This window comes from Microcebus murinus, chromosome 30 (assembly GCF_040939455.1).
Source record: "Microcebus murinus isolate Inina chromosome 30, M.murinus_Inina_mat1.0, whole genome shotgun sequence".
Taxonomy (NCBI): Eukaryota; Metazoa; Chordata; class Mammalia; order Primates; family Cheirogaleidae; genus Microcebus; species Microcebus murinus.
Genome location: NC_134133.1, coordinates 440706 through 465096, shown reverse-complemented (window position 1 = coordinate 465096; position 24391 = coordinate 440706). Strand labels below are relative to the sequence as shown.

The following is a 24391-nucleotide window of genomic DNA, read 5'->3' as shown; positions in this document are numbered from 1 at the left end:
TTTAGTTGGCCAATTAATTTCTTTCTATTTATAGTAGAGACGGGGTCTCGCTCTTGCTCAGGCTGGTCTGAACTCAAGCGACCCTCCTGCCTCGGCCTCCCAGAGTGCTAGGATGGCAGGCATGAGCCACAGCACCTGGCCTTTCTTTTTTTTTTTTTTTTCTTTTCTTTTTTGAGACAGAGTCTCGCTTTGTTGCCCAGGCTAGAGTGAGTGCCGTGGCGTCAGCCTCGCTCACAGCAACCTCACACTCCTGGGCTCAAGCGATCCTCCTGCCTCAGCCTCCCGAGTAGCTGGGACTACAGGCATGCGCCACCATGCCCGGCTAATTTTTTATATGTATATATATGTTAGTTGGCCAATTAATTTCTTTCTATTTATAGTAGAGACAGGGTCTCACTCAGGCTGGTTTTGAACTCCTGACCTCGAGCAATCCGCCCGCCTCGGCCTTCCAGAAAGCTAGGATTATAGGTGTGAACCACTGCGCCCGGCCGACCTGGCCTTTCTTTTTTCTTAGGGACAGGGTCTCTCTGTCAACCAGGCTAGAGTGCAGTGGCCTAATCATGGCTCCCTGTGACCTCAAACTCCTGGGCTCAAACAATTCTCCCAGCTCAGCCTTCTGAGCAGCTGGGACTACAGGCAACGCACCACCACACCTGGCTAATTTTTTAAAAAAATTTTTTGCTGTAGGGAGAGGGTCTTGCTATGTTGCCCAGGCTGGTCTTGAACTCCCGGCCTCAAGTGATCCTTCTGCCTCTGCCTTGGATCACAGGCACAGTTCGTTAAAAACGTCAAGGATTCGACCTTAGCACGGCTAACTTCTGATTTCTGCCTTGAAGACCACAGGAGGCGTGTCAGGAAAAACGAGATTAGAGCAAAGAAGTAGGAGTGCAAGGAAGCCACACACACTTGAGTTTAGCCATCTCCAAGTCCTCGTTTTAGTTCTCAGATGCTCTGTGCTGCACTCGGCAGGGCTTTCCAGAACTTCTATGGCCATAAAAGTCATTCTGCAGCTACTGCAGCAGTAACACGCTTAGAACTAACTGGGTTTTTTTTTTTATAATTTTAGAAGTTGAACGCTGCAAGTAAAATGGTAAGTCTAAGTCTTACTTTAGACTTAGTCTAGTCTAAGTCATAAAAATGCACAAGTAGCCGGGCGCGGCGGCCCACGCCTGTCATCCCAGCACTCTGGGAGGCCGAGGCGGGCGGATCGCTCGAGGTCAGGAGTTCGAAACCAGCCTGAGCGAGACCCCGTCTCTACCATAAAAAATAGAAAGAAATTAATTGGCCAACTAATATATATAATATAAAAATCAGCCGGGCGTGGTGGCGCATGCCTGTAGTCCCAGCTACTCGGGAGGCTGAGGCAGGAGGATCGCTTGAGCCCAGGAGTTGGAGGTTGCTGTGAGCGAGGCTGACGCCACGGCACTCACTCTAGCCTGGGCAACAGAGTGAGACTCTATCTCAAAAAAAAAAAAAAAAATGCACAACTACGTCACCCAGGTTTGTTCTCGGTGGCATGACGACACAGATAATTTAACCCCAGACGCCCTGTGCCCTGCCCAGAGCAGACGCACAAACGAGGCCACCAAGCCTGGCGTCCAGATAGGCTTTATCTGGCTCACGCTGCATTAACATTCTCTTAAAAATTAACTTTCCGATATCTAAAAACCAGGATTTAAAAAAAAAAAAAAAAAAGTCTGAATTCCCGGCTTCTCTTGGAAAATAGAGGATCTAGCAATATCATCATGGCCCGCACTCTGAAGCTGAGTGCCCCACCTCTACCCAGAACGAAAAGCCCTTCGCTTCACCGCAGTCCCCACCCTGCCCTATTGCCCCACACCTGGCCTGCAGTTCTCATTTTTCTGTTGCCCGCCTGACCCTGACATGCAGCTGAGCCGCTGGCCCCGAGGCATGGGATGGCCCCAGACGTTTTCTGACCCGCGGTGAGACGTCCCTCGCCAGGTAAGGAGTGTGCACGCGAAAACCACACGACAGAAACCGTTTGAAATGACTTTAGAGACCTGTCCACGCAAGAGGAAAGCAAGATACTCACTGAACCACGGCTTGGCCCCGAGTCAGACCTCTGATTTTCAGATAGTGCTCGATCACCCTGTCCTCACTGCAAGACAAGGAGATGAAAAACAGGGCCGTGCACGGTTGTCGGAGGCGCAGCTTCCGGCCCAGATTGTCAGGCGGCTGCTGGACTCAGCGTCTGCAGCTCGGTGGGAAGAGAAGGGCCCGCCTCACTTCTGTGTCTGCAACCCCCTTTGGACATCTGACCGCCTCCAGTATGATTTTTTTTTTTTTGAGACAGAGTCTCGCTTTGTCGCCCAGGCTAGAGTGAGTGCTGTGGCGTCAGCCTCGCTCACAGCAACCTCAGACTCCTGGGCTCGAGCGATCCTCCTGCCTCAGCCTCCCAAGTAGCTGGGACTACAGGCATGCGCCACCACCATGCCCGGCTAATTTTTTCTATATATATTAGTTGGCCAATTAATTTCTTTCTATTTATAGCAGAGACGGGGTCTCGCTCTTGCTCAGGCTGGTCTCGAACTCCTGACCTCGAGCGATCCTCCCGCCTCGGCCTCCCAGAGAGCTAGGATTGCAGGCGTGAGCCACCGCGCCCGGCCCATTATGATCTTTAATTTATATTCCATCTGTTTATAGAGTGTGCTAATATTTTAAACACACGATTTGCTAGAAAAAGAAGTGATTGTCAGCTTCTCCGATGCAAAATCATCTTTTGCCATAATTAGATGGAATAGGATAGATGCAAGAAGAGGACATTACGTTTTAGTTGCGAAACGCTGTTGAGGACATTTGGAGACAGGGCCTACCTTTTCTTTGATTACAAGCTGGGAGATCAGCAACTGGGAGGCATGGAAGATTTTTCCCCCTTGAATTATTCAGAAAGATTTAAAACTGCTTCTGAGCCTGCATGCCCCCTGAAACACTCTGTCGCCACTTGTATGCACGCCGCCTTAGGAGAAAACCCTTCATTACTGCCCCAGGGTAATAAAACTTACTGGCTAAGGCCGGGCGCGGTGGCTCACGCCTGTCATCCTAGCTCTCTGGGAGGCCGAGGCGGGAGGATCGCTTGAGGTCAGGAGTTCGAGACCAGCCTGAGCAACAGCGAGACCCCATCTCTACTATAAATAGAAAGAAATTAATTGGCCAACTGATATATATAGAAAAAATTAGCCGGGCGTGGTGGTGCATGCCTGTAGTCCCAGCTACTCGGGAGGCTGAGGCAGGAGGATAGCTTGAGCCCAGGAGTTGGAGGTTGCTGTGAGCGAGGCTGACGCCACGGCACTCACTCTAGCCTGGGCAACAAAGCGAGACTCTGTCTCAAAAAAAAAAAAAAAAAAACACCAAAAAAAAACCTTACTGGCTAGAAAGAAGAGAACTCGGCCGAGGTCAGGCAACCTATGACCCCATTCGACTGTCTTACCCTACTTTTGGACAGACTAGTTCTTCTAAATCACATCTCAACTACAACCCAGAAGAGTCAATATTTTTATCTCTGTATAACAATCATCCTTGGTAATCGGCCTTTTTTTTGTTTTTTGTTTTTTTAAGGAACTATCACTTGCCTATGAATTGTCCAGAAGTTTCCAGAACCAGGATATAATGGAGCCTTAGTATTCACTCTATATTTGGGAAATATATTCCAACTTTCATACGTATTAAAACTAGCAATGTCGATTCTTCTTTGAAGGGGGTTAAACAACAAAAAAAAAAGTTATCCATGTTGAGTATTTATTCTGTAATCTTTATTTTGTAGTTGTTTACTGGGGAAAAAAAAAACAAAACAAAACTGTCTTCATGATTAAGAGACTGAAACCAAGGAGAATGATATGTTGAATGAGAACACAAGTAGTTTCAGGGGGAAAAAAAAAGTAATTATCTAGAAAACAAGACGGGGTGGAAAACGGATGCCATGGACTTGTTAAAATACAAGCAACGAAGCCAACTCGAAATACACAATATGTCTGGCCGTAGCGGGAATCTCGGGCTGCTCGGGAAACCTCTGACCAAAGAAATCTGTGTTTTATAACACGCATGTTGCATTCTGCTAGATCGAGGCCACACTGTACAGTGACTGCACGCATGCCGAATCCACCTAAAAGCATACCAATGTTCACCTAAAAGCACACACCACAGATATTCTGTGCACTTAAAAGAAACAGCTCCCGGCCTCTCTTTGCAAATGACAGCAACACCTGTCTTGGGACAATGATCCCCGGCCAAGCTGCGACCAGATCCTTCCACTCGCTGAACAATTCGAGGTCCACCTGCGGTTACTTTGATACATTTTATGGATAATTTGATATCGTTCTCACTTATATTTCTTTTTTTTTTTTTTTTTTTTTGGAGACAGAGTCTCACTCTGTCGCCCGGGCTAGAGTGAGTCCCGTGGCGTCAGCCTCGCTCACAGCAACCTCCAACTCCTGGGCTCAAGCGATCCTCCTGCCTCAGCCTCCCGAGTAGCTGGGACTACAGGCATGAGCCACCACCATGCCCGGCTCATTTTTTCTCTCTATATTTTTAGTTGTCCAGCTAATTTCTTTCTATTTATGGTAGAGACGGGGGTCTCGGTCTTGCTCGGGGCTGGTCTCCAACTCCTGACCTTGAGCAATCAATCCTCCCGCCTCGGCCTCCCAAATTGCTAGGATTGCAGGCGTGAGCCACCGAGCCCGGCCCTGATATTTCTTTGAATTTCCTGAAAAGCGTGCAGCTCGCAGGTGGAGGCTCGGACAGCGGGCCCGTCTGCTCTCCTGACTCGACTTACCAGAATGCCAGGGAGGGGTGCTCCTGCAGGGTTTTGGTCGGAAAGGCTGGCAGGGTCTTTAAGTGTTTCCTGGCATTTTCATCACTGCAAAGAAACATAGTAAGGGAACGTCAGGCACTGTCACTCACAAAGTTATCCCAGCTGGTTGGCGAATGGGTGAGACCCGCAAAGTGACAATTCACGGCCAGCTGCGCTCTGTGGAAACGTCGCGGTCCACGCACGCGCTGTCACCGGGCTAACTGCAAACAGCCCCGGCGGGACGCCCAAGTCCTGCGGCAGCATTTTGAGGCTTGCAGGATTTTTCTGCATCTATTTTAGTTCACAATGGTGACAGCAATTGGGCATTTTCATATTACATTTTTTTTTTTTTTTGAGACAGAGTCTCACTTTGTTGCCCAGGCTAGAGTGAGTGCCGTGGCGTCAGCCTCGCTCACAGCAACCTCAATCTCCGGGGCTCAGCGATCCTCCCGCCTCGGCCTCCCGAGTAGCTGGGACTCCAGGCATGCGCCACCACGCCCGGCTAATTTTTTGTATATATATTTTTAGTTGGTCAATTAATTTATTTCTATTTTTGGTAGAGACGGGGTCTCACTCTTGCTCAGGCTGGTTTCAAACTCCTGACCTTGAGCAATCCTCCCGCCTCGGCCTCCCAGAGTGCTAGGATTACAGGCGTGAGCCACCGCGCCCGGCCTTCATATTGCATTTTTATGCAACATTCTTCCCATTATCTACTGTCTCCACATTGCTACCGCGCCCTCCTGGCTGCCCGTAGTGGCCCCGTGACAATCACCGAGTCGGAACCAACCCCGGTCGTCACGAAGCCATTCCCCTGTCACCAAGTGTTCACGACAGAATCACTGAAATAAAAAAATCCACATGGGCCGGGCGCGGTGGCTCACGCCTGTGATCCCAGCACTCTGGGAGGCCGAGGCGGGAGGATCGCTCGAGGTCAGGGGTTCGAGACCAGCCTGAGCAAGAGCGAGACCCCTGTCTCTACTATGAGTAGAAAGAAATTAATTAGCCAACTAATATATATATAGAAAAAGTGAGCCGGGCGTGGTGGCGCGTGCCTGTAGTCCCAGCTACTCGGGAGGCTGAGGCAGGAGGATCGCTTGAGCCCAGGAGTTGGAGGCTGCTGTGAGCGAGCAACAGAGTGAGACTCTGTCTCAACAAAAAAAGAAAGAAAAGAAAGGAAGGACAGACGATGACAGCGAGTGTCGCCGCGCTCGGACACCCTGCGGTTTGCGCCTGTCAACACTGCGTTTCGAGACCAGGGCTGTGGCCCTTCCCTACAGGTGAAAGATCTCGTTTTCTCAATCGCTACAGGAAATAAAAAGTCACTTGGCTCCTACTCTTGCAGAAGGGAGTGGATCTCTCTGCTCATGTGCAGTCTGAGCGGCGGGGCCTGCCCACACCGACAACCCTGGGAAACCGGTTTGGGCTTCCTGAACATCAAAATACACCACAATCCGATTTATTGATGTTAAAGGTCAACTGTCAACTCCCGGTGTTAATATTTATTTTTCGTAATAGTCTCTTTTTTTTTTTTTTTTTTGAGACAGAGTCTTGCTTTGTTGCCCAGGCCAGAGTGAGTGCCGTGGCGTCAGCCTCGCTCACAGCAACCTCACACTCCTGGGCTCAAGCGATCCTCCTGCCTCAGCCTCCCGAGTAGCTGGGACTACAGGCATGCGCCACCATGCCCGGCTAATTTTTTCTATGTATATTAGTTGGCCAATTAGTTTCTTTCTATTTATAGTAGAGACGGGGTCTCACTCTTGCTCAGGCTGGTTTCGAACTCCCGACCTCGAGCGATCCGCCCGCCTCGGCCTCCCAGAGAGCTAGGATTACAGGCGTGAGCCACCGCGCCCGGCCATATTTTTCGTAATAGTCTCTTGTGCTCTGTCCTTCATAGCACTTTGCTTTTTCTTTTTTTCCTTTTCTATTTATTTTTATTATTATTATATTATTATATTATATTATTATATAATATAATATAATTATAATATATATTATATTATTATTGTTATATTATTATAATTATTATGATATTATTATTATTATTATTTTCTATTTATTCTATTTATTTTTTTATTTTTTCCCTTTTCTATTTATTTATTTTGAGACAGAGCCTCACTCTATTGCCCGGGCTAGAGTGCCGTGGCGTCAGCCTCGCTCACAGCAACCTTCAACTCCTGGGCTCAAGCGATCCTCCTGCCTCAGCCTCCCGAGTAGCTGGGCCTACAGGCATGCGCCACCATGCCTGGCTAATTTTTTCTCTCTCTCTATATTTTTTTTTAGTTGGCCAATTAATTTCTTTCTATTTATAGCAGAGACGGGGGTCTGGCTCTTGCTCAGGCTGGTCTCAAACTCCTGACCTCAAGCGATCCTCCCGCCTCGGCCTCCCAGAGTGCCGGGATGACAGGTGAGCCGCCGCGCCCGGCCATACCCTAACAGTTTTTAGTGTGTCTTTTAGACTGAGGGATTTTTCTGCCCTGTCACTCATAATACAAACATTAGAGATCTCCGACGCAGGTGTCTAACGGGAGCCAAGCGGGACGGGCACTAGCAAACCAGCTGGCGAAGCGAGTTAAAAGCTGGCGAGTCCAGCTCTGATCGGACGCGGGGACATGGCGGGGGGACGGTGTGCACCATGCAGAAAGGGACATCACCTACTTGAAGTATCATTAGGGTACAGGTTTGTGTGATGGAGATCACAACTGTAGCCAATTCCTCTTTTCATAAAAATCAGAGGCAGGGCCGGGCGCGGTGGCTCACGCCTGTCATCCAGGCACTCTGGGAGGCCGAGGCGGGAGGATCGCTCGAGGTCAGGAGTTGGAGACCAGCCTGAGCAAGAGCGAGACCCCCGTCTCTACTATAAATACAAAGAAATTAGCTGGACAACTAAAAATACACAGAAAAAAATTAGCTGGGCATGGTGGCGCATGCCTGTAGTCCCAGCTACTCGGGAGGCTGAGGCAGGAGGATCGCTTGAGCCCAGGAGTTTGAGGTTGCTGTGAGCGAGGCTGACGCCAGGGCACTCACTCTAGCCTGGGCAAGAAAGCGAGACTCTGTCTAAAAAAAAAAAAAAAAAAAGCCGTGTTGGAATGTGCCGGCCCCATTCAGTTTTGAGAAAGCCACGTGGCTGGCAAAACCAAGGCCACCGTATGTGCATGCCACAGCACGCGTGTGGAAGAAGCCACCCCCAGCAACTGTGTGCACCTGCTCGTGGCAAACTGGGAGCTCACTGCAAAAATCCGCCACCTGCCACGGCAGGCTGGCGTGGGGTGGGGTGCAGGCAGCTAGCAGATTGCTGGCAGGCACATCCTAGGGACAATGGAGTCCCTTGTTGTCTGTTTGCTGTGGGGGCATCCCTAGGTTTCTAGGTTAAAAAAAAAAAAAAAAAAAAAAAACCAGAAACAAAAAGCCCAAGCCCCAAACTTCACTCTCCTTCTCAGTGCCAAAGCTCTTCCTTACCCGAAACCCCAAGCAAAGGTGGGTAAAAAGGCGCACGCTAAGCATAATGACCAGGGGGAACTGTCTGTAGACGCTTCGCAAAGAAATAAACTAAGCTCTTCAAACGGCAAACTTGGGGCCGGGCGCGGTGGCCCATGCCTGTCATCCCAGCACTCTGGGAGGCCGAGGCTGGTGGATGTTTTGAGCTCAGGAGTTCAAGACCAGCCTGAGCAAGAGCGAGACCCCAGTCTCTTACTGAAAACAGAAAAAAATTAGCTGGGTGCACCGTAGTCCCAGCTACTCGGGAGGCTGAGGCAGGAGGATCGCTTGAGCCCAGGAGTTGGAGGTCTCTACTAAAAAAATAGAAATTAGCTGGACAACTAAAAACATATAGAAAAAATTAGCCGGGCGTGGTGGCGCGTGCCTGTCGCCCCAGGTAGCTTGCGTTCGGGAAGCACCGTGTCCTCTCTGCTAGAATCCTTTCGTCCTTGCATTTTTGTCTGTGGCCAAACCTGGGAACAGGACAAATGAGCCCGCCTGTCTGGATGTGACCGACTGCCAAATTATTATTGTTATTTTTTTTTAAGTCTACAGAATGTTTAATGAGAATGAAAACATGACGAGAGATTTTTTCCAAACGTTAGCCAGCTCTTGGAGGGCTCTGATCATATCTGTTTCGAACCCTCGACTCTTTCAATACCTGGTGGAAGAAACACGATCTGTAAGAACAACTTAGGTCGGGAAGCAGGTCAACGTGGAAAATCCGTGAATATTTAAAATACAAACAGGCCGGGCGCGGTGGCTCACGCCTGTCATCCCAGCTCTCTGGGAGGCCGAGGCGGGAGGATTGCTCGAGGTCAGGAGTTCGAGACCAGCCTGAGCAAGAGCGAGACCCCGTCTCTACTAAAAATAATAATAATAAAAAAAAGTTAATTGGTCAACTGAAAAATAGAAAAGAAAAAAAAAATAAAGAAATAGAAACAAAAATTAAAAAAAAAAGAAGTGCAGATGTTCTCTCGAAGAAATAAAGGCTGCTATTTAAAAAGAAAAATTAAAAAAAAAATAAAAATAGGCCGGGCGCAGTGGCTCACGCCTGTCATCCTAGCACTCTGGGAGGCCGAGGCGGGCGGATGGCTCGAGGTCGGGAGTTCGAAACCAGCCTGAGCAAGAGCGAGACCCCGTCTCTACTATAAATAGAAAGAAATCAATTGGCCAACTAATATATGTAGAAAAAATTAGCCGGGCATGGTGGCGCATGCCTGTAGTCCCAGCTACGCGGGAGGCTGAGACAGGAGGATCGCTGGAGCCCAGGAGTTTGAGGTTGCTGTGAGCGAGGCTGACGCCACGGCACTCACTCTAGCCTGGGCAACAAAGTGAGACTCTGTCTCAAAAAAAAAATAAAAAAAAAAACAAAAATAAATAAATAAATAAATAAAAAAAATAAATATAATTTCACCTCTCATCAAATTCATAGAGACGGAAAACAGAACGGCGGAGGACCAGGGATGGGGGTGGGGGATGTGGAGTTGTCCAGAGTTAAAATTTTGGAAGATGAGAAAGTTCTGGAGCCTGGCTATGGAACGATGCCACAGCTACCTAACGCCACCTAACTGTGCGGTCGGAAATGGGTGCGATGGCGACCTTCACGCTATGCATATTTTATCATCGTTAAAAAAAGAAAAAAAATGCTTCCTGATTCTTGGTCTCCCCCAAAAAAAAAAAAAAAAAAAAAAGAAAAAAAAATTTACATCTCCTACAAGTCTAGAGTTAGACAAAAGGCACGGGGGGAACCAAACAAACAAACAAACAAAAAACAAAAAGCAAAGAACACAGGCAGTATTTTCCTGCAAAAGGGTGGAGTGTCCCATAACTCGGTTTCTCTCCCGGGAAGCTTCCTGTTAGACAAGCGAACATTATCATGGATGGTCGCCCTGAGCCCTGAGCTTTATCGTCCCCGCTTCCTGCGCGGGGCTCAGTGTGTCCCTCCTGGCCACACACGGACAAGGGACCGGCCGCGTCGGCCATCTGGGCACAGGTGACAAGGCTGTCCTGTCCTTGTGCTGTGTCATCGCTCAGTGTTTCCAGAACCGAGCCGGAAAACACTGCGACGTTGTCAGCGACGGGGCGCGGGATCCCCCGTCCACACTGCAGTCCCCGCATGACGGGCACTTGGAGGAGCGGCGGGGGTCACGGCGTGCTGGATGCCGCACGTACGGACCAAGTCCCAGGCAGCCGGCACCCGGAAAGGCCACTGCCACTGGGCCGAGTTTCATTTTGGCAACGCGGAGCTGTGGGCTTGTTCTCGCCTGGCCGGCTGCGGCAGGCAGACTGACAGCCCAGACGGGACAGGGCAGAGAGACCCACAGCCCAGACAGGACAGGGCAGAGAGACCCACAGCCCAGACGGGACAGGGAAGAGAGACCCACAGCCCAGACAGGACGGGACAGAGAGACCCACAGCCCAGACGGGACAGGGCAGAGAGACCCACAGCCCAGACGGGACAGGACAGAGAGACCCACGGCCCAGACGGGACAGGGCAGAGAGACCCACGGCCCAGACGGGACAGGGCAGAGAGACCCACAGCCCAGACGGGACAGGGCAGACAGACCCACAGCCCAGACGGGACAGGACAGAGAGACCCACAGCCCAGACGGGACAGGGCAGAGAGACCCACAGCCCAGACGGGACAGGACAGAGAGACCCACAGCCCAGACGGGACAGGACAGAGAGACCCACGGCCCAGACGGGACAGGGCAGAGAGACCCACAGCCCAGACGGGACAGGGCAGAGAGTTCCCCGTCTGTCGGTGCTGCGTTGCCCGAGCAGCTTGCTGTCTTTGCTGTCGTGGGAGGGCTGGCCTGGAAGTGCAGCCGGCCAGCTATTCAGGGGAGACGGAGTCCCCGCCGCACGGTTCTAGCGACCTTTCAACAGGCAGGGCTTCCTGCCGCCGTGATGGCGCTAAATCAGAACGCGCCGAAAGAAGCATGGCAGGAAACAAAATAAAAAGGGGAGGACTGTTGTTGTTTTTTCTGAGACAGAGTCTCTCTCTGTCGCCCAGGCTAGAGTGAGTGCCGTGGCGTCAGCCTCGCTCACAGCAACCTCAAACTCCTGGGCTCCAGCGATCCTCCTGCCTCAGCCTCCCGAGTAGCTGGGACTACAGGCACGCGCCACCATGCCCGGCTCATTTTTTTCTCTATATATTAGTTGGCCAATTAATTTCTTTCTATTTATAGTAGAGACGGGGTCTCGCTCTTGCTCAGGCTGGTTTCGAACTCCTGACCTCGAGCGATCCTCCCGCCTCGGCCTCCCAGAGTGCCAGGATGACAGGCGAGAGCCACCGCGCCCGGCCAGGACAGCTGATGTTTGAAGGCGTTGTAGGAAGGAGAGTGTGAGTGAAGCGAAACGCCAGGCAGTAAGCGGGCAAAGAAGGCAGAGAGGGCGGATGTTAAGGAGCATGGACGGCAGAAGAAGGGAGGGGAAACCTGCGATGCCCCCGAGCAGGGCTCTGAGAGCCGGGATGGGGAGTGGGCGGGACGAGGCTGGGGAGGGGTGAGGCTGGGGTGTCCGGCCCCCCCCCCGACCCTTCACCCCTGCGTGGCAGGTGGGGGGGTGCCGGGCGTGTCGTGGGAAGGGAGCCCGGCTCCGAGACTGGAAGTTTCCGGGCGTGCGAGGCACTGTCTTGCCACCAGCCCGTGGGGGAGCTCGGTGTCTGTCCAGAGACCCGGGCGGGCGGCCTGCAAACTGTCCCCGTGAGAACTGAGTGTCCCCCGGTGGAACATTAACCCGGTGCAGAGTTGAGGCTTTCAGAGTTTACCGGCCTCCACCCCAGCTGCAGCCACCCCCTTCGTAGGCTGAAGGCTCGGGGCGGGCAGGTAGAGGCCGGGCAGGTAGAGGCCGGGTGCAAACACAACCCCCCCCCCCAGGAGGCGGCCGCAGGGGCAGCTAGAAAGGAGCAGGGCGACAACACAACTGTCGGGTCAAGTGTGCGGAGGGCGAGGCCCTGGGGGCAGCTGCCAGAGAAAGCGCCTGTTAATCCCTTAACTCAGCAGCTGCCAGTGGAATCCTTCCACGCATACATTATAACTCTTCAAACACAGGATTATTATAAGTTTGTATTATTTTTTTTTTTAAAAAAAACTCAGCACAAATGGCCACAGCTCTTTATAGGTTTCTGCACCTTGCTAATAATCCACAGGTGAGGGGACAGAAGCATTCGCGATTCCCTGTCCTTCTGGCTTGGAAAACTTGCAAGCCCAAGAAGAACAGGGCTCTATTTTGCAGAGGGAAGGAGATCCCAGGCCTCCCCGCCTCCCCCCTGCCTAGAGACCCGCTTCCCTTTGAGTTCCCGTCCGTTGTTATTTAAATTAACAGCACAGCAAGGGATTCCCGGGAGGGGCTGTTTTAGCAGGGTAAATATCAGAAAAGGAGTTATTACCTGGTATAATCTCCCTTGGCTTCCTAAAAAAAAAAAAAAAAAAAAATTAGACAGATGATCAGTATGGATTTATGTTAAGCTAAGTGAATTTTATCTTGATCGTGTCCCCCCAGTTTAAGTCCCCGAGCTCGGCTCTGCAGTGTGTATAGGATCAGCAGCACTCTGCCTGGTGGCCCCGGAGAAGAATTTGGCATTGATAAGAAAACACTAGTAAAAAAAAAAAAAAAGAAAAGAAAAGAAAAAAAAAAGAAAACACTAGTATCCTGTTAGGGATATTTCTTATTCTTTTTTTTTTTTTTCCATTCCATTCTCACTGCTAGGGATATTTCTTATTCTTAACACAAGAGAAAAAAAATTATATATATATATATATGTGTGTGTGTGTGTGTATATATATGTGGAAAAGCACAGATAAATTATTCCTTCCTTTATGTTTCTAAGAATCATAAATAATAATCGCTTTTTGCTTTCCTGTTGGACTGGCGCGCTTTCTACCCTGGACCACGAAGACCCTGATTTAAACCAGGGAACAGGCAGATCGACGCGTGCTGTTTTGTTTTCTCTTTACTTTTTCAGCCAGCGTTGCAAACAGACTTCAGTTTTTTTCAGCTGCTGATGCCTTTAAAAATTAAAAAGGGGCTCCTGCACGCAACCTCAAGAAAACTGTACACCAAAGTCACTAGACCTCAATGAAAACTGGGGCTTGCTGTGACAACTGCCGCCTCCCAGATTTAAGCAGCCCAGAGAGCTCTTTTGCTGCAACGGGGCTTGCGGACTCTTGTCCCCAGCCGCTGTCTAAAGTTCATTTTGCCTTGGGACATGCCATACCGTGCTGCAGCTCATGCAAACTATTTTTAAAACAGAACGTAGCGGCTCACGCTTTTCCACTGGCAAACAACCAACTAGCTAAAAAAAAAATAAAAAATAAAATAAAAAAAAATTCCAGCAGACAGACACACACACACTGGCCCGGGGAAAAGTTTCCGAGTTGCAGGCGGGGAACAGACAGCAGGGAACAAAAGGGAGGCGGGGGAGGCGGGTGGGGGTGCTCACCTGTAAGATCAGCGCCGCCAACCTGAAGACCGTCTGGCTGTCGGCTTCGATCTGCCCCTGTCGGGGGGAAGACAGGCCTGGCTGAGCTCGGGGTGCAGCAAATGGCTGGGGAGTTTCCAAACCTGTCACAGCTTGGCACCTCCAGTTTGCGATCAAATGCAGATCATACCATTGCAGGGAAAGGGGGGTGTGTGTGCAGAGACGCGTTGAGAAACCACATGGTGTGTGCGTGCATGTGTGTGTGTGTGTGCGCGTGTGCATGTTTTAATTAGCTGTGGGGGCTTCCGTTTAAAGAGCAGAGTTCGGGAAGAAACAAGGATGACTCCGAGGCTGAGAATTCAGACAACGTTTTTTTTTTTTTTTTTTTTATCTTATCTCTACAAGTTCATTTTTTTTAGGCCGGGCAGACTCCCCCTACATTCATCCTCATCTGCTGAGTGTTTCCCTGAGATAATTTCTTTCCTCTGTGTCATTGCAGGGCTATTTCAGCAGACTCACAGTGCAAATATTATTAAAGATATAAATTCACTTCCGGGTCCACGACACACTATGGAGTTAACAGTTGTGCTGTCAGAGACAAAAATGTGAGGCCTTAAAAGGCAGTTACTGCAAATGCTTTGAAGACTTAACATTCTGTTGTTTTATTTTATTTTTTTATTTTTTTTTTTTGAGTCAGAGTCTCGCTTTGTTGCCCAGGCTGGAGTGAGTGCCGTGGCGTCAGCCTCGCTCACAGCAACCTCCAACTCCTGGGCTCAAGCGATCCTCCTGCCTCAGCCTCCCGAGTAGCTGGGACTACAGGCATGCGCCACCACGCCCGGCTAGTCTTTTCTATATATATTAGTTGGCCAATTAATTTCTTTCTATTTATAGTAGAGACGGGGTCTCGCTCTTGCTCAGGCTGGTTTCGAACTCCTGACCTCAAGCGATCCTCCTGCCTCGGCCTCCCAGAGTGCTAGGATGACAGGCCTGAGCCACCGTGCCCGGCCATTCTGTTGTTTTATACTGAAGTTTGATGAACTGTAATTTATCATTTTTCCATCATTTTTTTTTTCTTTCATCCTTAAAAATCCCAAAGGAAAACTGGACTTGTGTCACTTCACCAGCCTTTAAAAAAACAAACAAACTGCACTTCTGGGCCTTAGTTAACAAGAAGGCTTTTTCAATAGCCTGGTAGAAACATGTAAGTATGTGTGGAAAGGGTATTGTCTCTATCAATAACACACACATGCACCTTTACCTATTTCTTTAGTGTGACAATATACCTAAATACCATCACTGCGTCACGTAATGTCACAACAATGAGTGGTATAGAGGGATCTTTATTTAAAAAAAATTTTCCAGCTGGGCCCGGTGGCTCACGCCTGTCATCCTAGCACTCTGGGAGGCCGAGGTGGGAGGATCACTCGAGGTCAGGAGTTTGAGACCAGCCTGAGCAAGAGCGAGACCCCCGTCTCTACCAAAAAAAAAAATAGAAAGAAATTAGCCGGACAACTAAAAATATATAGACAAAAAAAAAAAAATCAGCCAGGCATGGTGGCTCTTTCCTGTAGTCCCAGCTACTCGGGAGGCTGAGGCAGGAGGATCGCTTGAGCCCAGGAGAATGAGGTTGCTGTGAGCGAGGCTGATGCCACGGCACTCTATTCCGGGGAACAGAGTGAGACTCTGTCTCCCCCACACACACTCAAAAAAATTTTTTTTGGTGGCATGTTAGCTTTTTTTTTAAGTATTAACACATGCAAAAACAATTCCACGTGCAAGGCCCTCCTGGCCTAAGTCCTGGATAATTACTACCTGAAGGGGCATCGGGTTTAAGAACATGGAACTCACGGGCCTAGAAACTTCCCTCAGCTCTTTCTGCCTCCTTCTACCTCTTGCACGGGAGCTCCAGTGTCTGCTAGTGTACCAGGTGCGTCGATGGGGAACGTCAGGTGGTTTCAACGTAAATGTGCAGTCAACAGGTTTACCGAAAAAGCTAGGCTCAGAGAGGATTTCTGAAAGGATTATGCCTTTTTCTTTTGGGTTTCCAAGATTACAGTTCTCAAAAAAAAAAAAAAAAATTAAAGGAAAAAAAAAACCCAAAGAGCAACCTCCCCCCCCAAACTAATCACAATTCTTTTAAAAGCCATAAAAAAATAAACTAAAGGAAAAAAAAAAAAAAACCAAAAACTAAAGGAAAAAAAAAAACAAAGAGCAACCTCCCCCTCCAAACTAATCACAATTCTTTTAAAAGCCATAAAAAAATAAACTAAAGGAAAAAAAAAAAAAACAAAAACTAAAGAAAAAAAAAAAACAAAGAGCAACCTCCCCCTCCAAACTAATCACAATTCTTTTAAAAGCCATAAAAAATAAACTAAAGGGAAAAAAAAACTAAAAAAAACCAAAAACTAAAGGAAAAAAAAAAAACAAAGAGCAACCTCCCCCTCCCCAAACTAATCACAATTCTTTTAAAAGCCATAAAAAAATAAACTAAACAATAAACCCCAAGAAGCTGCAATGCTTGCAGTGGTAATTATTCACGTTGACCTTAAATTTCAGCCTCCAGCATGCAGGCCTCCCTTCTGAGGCCTGAGGTGGAGCATCTATCTGCTTCTAAGTTTTTTTTTTGCTTGAGAAGCTGACAGGCCCAGAGCCTTGGAATTCAAAGCTTGCCCGTAATCAGCCCGAGAGAGATTATGAAATCAAAGGGAAGCCAGGCTGCCGGCGGGAATCCACTGCCCTCCCGTCTTTTAGGCGAGAGAGAGAGAGAGAGACGGTGGCTTCTCTGATCTGGCCAGAGATGATGAAGTGGTTAATCCAAGGGGCGAGGTGGGCGTGGATCGAGATTAAATTTTAGGCAGGCTGAATTCCTTGAGTTCAAAGGAAAAAAAAAAAAAAAGAAGCCAGGGAGAGGGAGGCAGGAGGGACTCAGAAGCAAAGTCTGAGTTTGAAATCAGGCCAGAACTCAAAAGTTTGGTCAACTCAGATTTGCCTTAAAATCTTAAGAGGAGAGAAAAAAAGTAGATTATTTAAGGACCTTACAAACACCAACGATGAATAAAGTAAATGCAAAGCCACTGCCAACTTGCCTGACACCCCAGCCCCCACTCCTGCCTCACCGGACTTTTAAATGAGTCACCTGAGAACAGTCCAGAAACCGAGTTTCATTTAGCAAATGGACTAAGGAAGCTGCCAAATGATTCTCCACCCTAGAAGGGTCATTAAAGATTAAAAATGCTGAAATGAGGAGCTGCAGCGGGGGAGGGTACCAGGCTCCGACGGCTCCGGAGGGGTGGCGAGAGGATGCCCAGCTCACCTGCAAACTGACTGGCTCACCTGCCCCAGGGAGCCTGGCCCCTGGGAGGGGTGGGGGCGAGGGCGAGCAGGGGTCTAGCAACCGGTGTGGTTTGGCAAAAAAAACTCACATTCTTTTCTAACCCTCACTCAGCCCCTGCCAGTTAAACAGCCACTGTTCTGGAAATTTCAGGCAATGAAATTTGAGTTCTATTAACCGATGGCCCCAATGTGACTTGACTTGTTCATGGAGTTCCCCAAACAATGCATCAGTCAAGAGAGACACCATCTGGCCAGACACGGAGGCAGGCTCACGCCTGTCATCCCAGCACTCAGGGAGGCCGAGGCGGGAGGATCGCTCCAGGTCAGGAGTTTGAGACCAGCCTGAGCAAGAGCAAGACCCCCCCCTCCCCCGGCCTCTACTAAAAATAGAAAGAAATTAGCCAGACGACTAAAAAAATATAGAAAAAATTAGCCGGGCATGGTGGTGGCGCATGCCTGTAGTCCCAGCTACTCGGGAGGAGGCTGAGGCAGGAGGATCGCTTGAGCCCAGGAGTTGGAGGCTGCTGTGGGCGAGGCTGACGCCACGGCACTCACTCTAGCCCAGGGCAACAGAGTGAGACTCTGTCTCAAAAGCAAAACAAAAAACAAACAAACAAACGAAAAAAAAAGAAGCTCGGTCCTCTGCAATGTCATTTGGTGACATTTAATCAAGACTCACAAAGAGCTCCAGAATTTCATGCCTAAACTGGGCGCGTTCTTTTGGACTTGCGGTCTGCCCCGGGGCGGGGCGTTTCTTTGACTTCCAACCGTGGCAGCAGAGGCGACCTTGGCGGCCCCAGGCAAGCCGACACCCTGGAGCGAGCCCCTCACACAGGCAACGGGAAACAGGGTCAAGCTCTAGCGCCACCCCTCCTGGCTGGTTTAGCTGAATTATGGATGCGGTAGCTAGGCCACGGGGCTCAGGCTTCCCGCTGGGCACCTCGCTGTCGTCTCAGCCGCCCGCGCCAGTGAGGCGGGCTCTAGGGTTCCAGTCCCAAGCAGAGGAGGACAGAGCAAAAGGGCAAGCGCAGGACTCGAGAAAGAACGTAGGGAAACCGGGACTCCGAAACCGGGACTCCTGTTGTTTTCACAGAGGACAATGAAGATCGGGGACATGAAGTGTGATGGGTGATGTCTGACCCCTTAGCACATGGAGCCTCTGGACTCCCTGTCCAGTGCTCTTTCCACTCTGCTGTGCACTAATTAACTTTCTTTTTCTTTTAGAGACAGAGTCTCGCTCTGTTGCCCTGGGCTAGAGTGAGTGCCGTGGCGTCAGCCTCGCTCACAGCAACCTCAGACTCCTGGGCTCAAGCGATCCTCCTGCCTCAGCCTCCTCCCGAGTAGCTGGGACTACAGGCATGCGCCACCATGCCCGGCTCATTTTTTTTTGTCTATTTGTAGTTGTTTGGCTAATTTCTTTCTGTATTTTTTAGTGGAGACGGGGTCTCGCTCTTGCTCAGGCTGGTCTCGAACTCCTGAGCTCAAGCGATCCTCCCGCCTCGGCCTCCCAGAGCGCTGGGATTACGGGCGAGAGCCACCGCGCCCGGCCTGTATCTTTCTTTTTAAAAAGGGAATGCGGCTTGTTTCTGGACTCACTGCACAGTTGACTTGACTTTCTTTTTGACTCAGAGGAAGGAAGGAATCCCAGCTCCCCGCACCGCGGGGCATAGCCCGGGCCTCGCCACCCATGAGAACTGCGGAGTGCGGCACAAGACCGTGTGTCGAGACGTGCAGACTCACAGCAGCACACACAGAGAGGGTGCTGCACGCCAAAAACTCACTCGCTCATCTCATTTGACCGTCTACATATATGAAAAGAAAATAATAATATCCATGCCACATACTTCATGGAGCTTTGAGGACAAACATAAAACCACGACATAAAAACGCTTTGAAAAAGTAAAAAGCACTACAACAAGAACAACAAAAAAAAAACCCAACCAGTACAGGTGTTTTCATGGGTGTGTATCACGGTCTCGGAGACACAAGCATTACGACCCAGGCATCTGGGCAGACCGCTTCTCAGAAACCTGATCGCAGCGAAGATTAGGAGCAGAGAGAGAGAGAATATTTGTAGCATGGGAATCAGGGCTTGGCTGTGGGAAGATAAGACAAAAGGAGCTATGGATAGGGAAATGAGAAAGGAGATGAAAGGAGCCAGATAAGGCCGGGCGCGGTGGCCCACGCCTGTAATCCCGGCACTCTGGGAGGCCGAGGTGGGAGGATCGCTTGAGCTCAGGAGTTTGAGACCAGCCTGAGCAAGAGCGAGACCCCGTCTCTCTACTAAAAACAGAAAGAAATTAATGGGCCAACTGAAAATATATAGGAAAAAAAAAATGAGCCGGGCGTGGTGGCGCATGCCTGTCGTCCCAGCTACTGGGGAGGCCGAGGCAGGAGGATCGCTTGAGCCCAGGAGTTGGAGGCTGCTGTGAGCGAGGCTGACGCCACGGCACTCTAAGCCCGGGCAGCAAGAGTGAGACTCTGTCTAACAACAACAACAACAACAAAAAAGGAATCAGATCATACTTTCCCCAGGTTCGGCCCGGGCATGGTCTGTGCGGTGCACTTGGGCTTGTAGGGTGGGCGGTGGCACGCGCTTTTCTCCTGGGATGAAGTTCCAGCTAGTTTAAAAACAGGTCAGGTCTTGGTTTCTTTTTTTTTTTTTTTTTTTTTTTGAGACAGAGTCTCGCTTTGTTGCCCAGGCTAGAGTGAGTGCCGTGGCGTCAGCCTCGCTCACAGCAACCTCAAACTCCTGGGCTCAAGTGATCCTTCTGCCTCAGCCTCCCGGGTAGCTGGGACTACAGGCATGCGCCACCATGCCCGGCTAATTTTATATATATATATCAGTTGGCCAATTAATTTCTTTCTATTTATAGTAGAGACGGGGTCTCGCTCTTGCTCAGGCTGGTTTCGAACTCCTGACCTTGAGCAATCCGCCCGCCTCGGCCTCCCAAGAGCTAGGATTACAGGCGTGAGCCACCGCGCCCGGCCTGGTCTTGGTTTCTTGACGCCTTTCTCCACCCACAGGGAGAATGTCGACCAGCTCCAAGGCTATGGCGGCAGCGGCACGAGGACAGGCTGGGCCGCCTTGCTGTGCCACGAGACACAGACGTGCCCAGGAGCGATGGGGACGAGGCCAAAGGACACAGGGTGTGACTTACGAAGGGGATTCCACGGGCTAAAGTAGGAGCCATTTGGGCATCGAGACGAATGACAGGAATGAATTATACTCTAGTATAAATTATACTGGAGTATAAATCATACTCACTGGAGTATAAATCATACTCACTGGAGTATAAGTTATATTCACTGGAGTATAAATTATACTTACTGGAGTATAAATTATATTCACTGGAGTATAAATTATATTCACTGGAGTATAAATTATACTCACTGGAGTATAAATTATACTCACTGGAGTATAAATTATATTCACTGGAGTATAAATTATACTCACTGGAGTCTAAATTATACTCACTGGAGTCTAAATTATACTCACTGGAGTATAAATTATACTCACTGGAGTATAAATTATACTCACTGGAGTATAATTTATACTCACTGGAGTATAAATTATATTCACTGGAGTATAAATTATACTCACTGGAGTATCAATTATACTCACTGGAGTATCAATTATACTCACTGGAGTATCAATTATACTCACTGGAGTATCAATTATACTCACTGGAGTCTAAATTATACTCACTGGAGTATAAATTATATTCACTGGAGTATAAACTATACTGTAGGGAATAGAAAGCAGTTCTTAAGTCCGTGCTAGTACTGAAAAATATTTTTAGAGGGTGAGGATGGAAAATTCTTCTTCTTTTTATTTTTTTTGAGACAGAGTCTCACTCTGTTGCCCAGGCTAGAGTGAGTGCCGTGGCGTCAGCCTCGCTCACAGCAGCCTCAGACTCCTGGGCTCAAGCGATCCTCCTGCCTCAGCCTCCCGAGTAGCTGGGACTACAGGCATGCGCCACCATGCCCAGCTATTTTTTTTTAAACATATATCTATCTATCTATCTATCTATCTATCTATCTATCTATCTATCTATCTATCTATCTATCTATCTTTTTAGCTGTCCAGTTAATTTCTTTCTATTTTTTTTGGTAGAGATGGGCTCTTGCTCTTGCTCAGGCTGGTCTTGAACTCCTGACCTTGAACGATCCTCCCGCCTCGGCCTCCCAGAGTGCTGGGATTACAAGTGTGAGCCACCGCGCCCGGCTGGAAAATTACCCTTTACAGATGAATGCTAAGAAATGTTGAAGCTCACTGAATCACAAAATCACCTTTTACAGTTATTACCACGGTACTCACTGACTCAGGCAAGATCACAGCCGGAGGCCAAGATGATCGGGTCAAAAAACGGGGTTGGTCAGAGAGCCTCAAACTGCCACCTCCAGACAACTCATTAATTACAGAGGGAAAAGGTGACTTCGCAATAGAGAAGTCTGGCAGAAACCGCTTTACCTCAAAGAAGACACGCAGGCCGGGCGCCGTGGCTCACGCCTGTCGTCCCAGCACTCTGGGAGGCCGAGGCCGGAGGATCGCTCGAGCTTAGGAGTTCGAAACCAGCCTGAGCAAGAGCAAGCCCTCATCTCAACTAAAAATAGAAAGAAATTAATTGGCCAACTAATATATATATAGAAAAAATTGGCTGGGTGTGGTGGCGCATGCCTGTAGTCCCAGCTACTCGGGAGGCTGAGGCAGGAGGATCGCTTGAGCCCAGGAGTTGGAGGTTGCTGTGAGCGAGGCTGACGCCACGGCACTCACTCTAGCCTGGGCAACAGAGCGAGACTCTGTCTGAAAAAAAAAAAAAAAAGAACAGTAGACACCAGAGCAATGTGACTAACGACCGTACATGAGACACACACAATTAGTGAACTATGGTATTTTTTTTTCTTTTATTTGATGAACTATGGTATCAATCTCAAAAAACCCTAAACTCCACGTGGGCTGAGATATGTTCAACTCACCACTGCACACCCAGCACCTGCATAGTGCTTAGTACATAGGAGACAATAAATACTTTTAAATGGATTAATCTATACTTTCTTTTTGAAAAACTAAACCTTTTGATGATAACGCTCTACCAGAAAACGCTGCAAAACATATCTTCGGGACTGGCTCTTCCTTCTTCCCATTCTTTTTTTTTTTTTTTGGAGACAGAGTCTCACTTCATTGCCCAGGCTAGAGTGAGTCCCGTGGCGTCAGCCTCGCTCACAGCAACCTCAGACTCCTGGGCTCAAGCGATCCTCCTGCCTCAGCCTCCTCCCTGGTAGCTGGGACTACAGGCATGCGCCACCACCATGCCCGGCTAATTTTTTCTATGTATTTTTAGTTGTCCAGCTAATTTCTTTCTATTTTTAGTAGAGACGGGGTCTCGCTCTTGCTCAGCCTGGTTGGTCTCAAACTCCTGACCTCGAGCGATCCTCCCTCCTCGGCCTCCCAGAGAGCTAGGATTACAGGCGTGAGCCATCGCGCCCGGCCGACATGGGCTTTGATGCCTGCAGAGTCCCACGCCCGAATGCAAACGGCGTCGGGATTCCAGGGACACTGTGCAATGTGCCCCATCACCCCGAGTGTGGAAATAGCACGTTTTGGGGGTGACAGGCGGGGACTCTCACCGAGTCCGCTAATGAAAGGGCACGCCTAACGAGGTCTCGGTCAAGACCTGGGGTAAGAGGGAGGCTAAAAACAAGCATGATTGCATCGCCCTGCAACAACTGCTTTTAATGGGATTATGAATGTTCGGCTCACTTGCCTTTCCACGTTTGTTCAAAGCACAGAGAGGGGAGTACTCACGACGAGAGCAGAGTGAGCACGGTGAAATCGGTTAGGGCCACAGCGAGCCATTTTCTCCCCCGTCTTGGGTCTCTATCTGTCTTGGGTCTCTATATGTCTTGGGTCTCTATATATCTCGGGTCTCTATATGTCTCGGGTCTCTATATGTCTTGGGTCTTTATATGTCTTGGGTCTCTATATATCTTGGGTCTCTATATATCTTGGGTCTATATATATCTTGGGTCTCTATATGTCTTGGGTCTATATATGTCTTGGGTCTATATATGTCTTGGGTCTCTGTATGTCTTGGGTCTCTGTATGTCTTGGGTCTCTATATATCTTGGGTCTCTATATGTCTTGGGTCTATATATGTCTTGGGTCTCTGTATGTCTTGGGTCTCTGTATGTCTTGGGTCTCTATATATCTTGGGTCTCTATATGTCTTGGGTCTATATATGTCTTGGGTCTCTGTATGTCTTGGGTCTCTGTATGTCTTGGGTCTCTATATATCTTGGGTCTCTATATGTCTTGGGTCTCTATATGTCTTGGGTCTCTATATGTCTTGGGTCTCTATATGTCTTGGGTCTCTATCTATCTTGGGTCTCTATATATCTTGGGTCTCTATATGTCTTGGGTCTCTATATGTCTTGGGTCTCTATATGTCTTGGGTCTCTATCCATCTACTCCTGCTACACTTGCAGCAGAGGGGCCTGCCCTGGTTGGGTGCCCAGGTGACTCCAAAGATGTGTCACTTAAAGAACCAAAATACACCTTGGCTTTGCCCTGAGGCCGGATCTAACAGGCGGCGACGCCCAGGAGGCTCACGGCTGTCTCCTTGGCCTCACTATTTAGCAGCGTGGTGTGCGTCTAGAACGGCATCTTCAAAAGTGTGCTCAGTGGACCATGAGTAAGCACTGCTTAAAAGCATTCGATATACAGATGAGTTTGGGAAACAGGAGGTTAAACGAAAATCAAACAGGGCTGCGTGTTGCAAGACCTCTCCCAGCCCTGACACGCCGACGCATGCGCTGAGTTTGCAAGAGAGCAAATTCCTGATCAGTTCTGACGCTCTTTTTGGTGTGAAAGTGTCTTGTGGTCCTGAGCCAGACTCTGCACGCGTACGTGTTTGTGTGTGTGTGCGTATATATGTGTGTGCGTGTGTATGTCTCTGTGTGTGCATGTGTGTGCGTGTGTATATGTGTGCGTGCGTGCGTATGCGTGTGTGTGCACGCATGTGCGCATGCGTGTGCATGCGTGTCTGCATGTATATGTGTGCATGCGTGTCTGCACTTGCGCATGTGTTTCTGCATGTGTGTGCGCGTGTGTGCATGTGTGTGTGCGTGCGTGTGCCTGAACGTATGTGTCTGCATGCGTGTGTGCTTGTGTGCATGTGTGCGTGCACGAGTATGTGTGTGCGTGTGTGCGTGCGTGTGCATGTGTGTGCGCGTGCACGCGCGTGCCTGAGCGTATGTGTTTGCATGTGCGTGTGCGCACGCCCGTGTGTGCTTGTGCACATGTGTGCGTGCACGCGTGTGGGCATGTGTGCGTGCATGTGTGTGCGC

General features: G+C 49.3%; 1 protein-coding gene and 1 long non-coding RNA gene across 3 annotated transcripts in view; one reads left to right on the top strand and one right to left on the bottom strand.

The window, feature by feature from the left end:
• The window catches only part of LOC142865607 (uncharacterized), a 311557-nt gene that overhangs the window by 175154 nt on the left and 112012 nt on the right, over positions 1-24391 (top strand). The gene's annotated exons all lie outside the window — the stretch shown is intronic.
• The window catches only part of FRMD4B (FERM domain containing 4B), a 112497-nt gene that overhangs the window by 39719 nt on the left and 48387 nt on the right, over positions 1-24391 (bottom strand). For both annotated transcript variants that reach the window (XM_075998830.1, XM_075998831.1), the window contains exons 6-9: positions 13731-13787; positions 12678-12700; positions 4790-4873; positions 2054-2119 (exon numbers count right to left, since the gene is read on the bottom strand). In XM_075998830.1, the coding sequence (XP_075854945.1) occupies positions 2054-2119; positions 4790-4873; positions 12678-12700; positions 13731-13787 (230 nt within the window). The remainder of the gene's footprint in view (positions 1-2053; positions 2120-4789; positions 4874-12677; positions 12701-13730; positions 13788-24391) is intronic.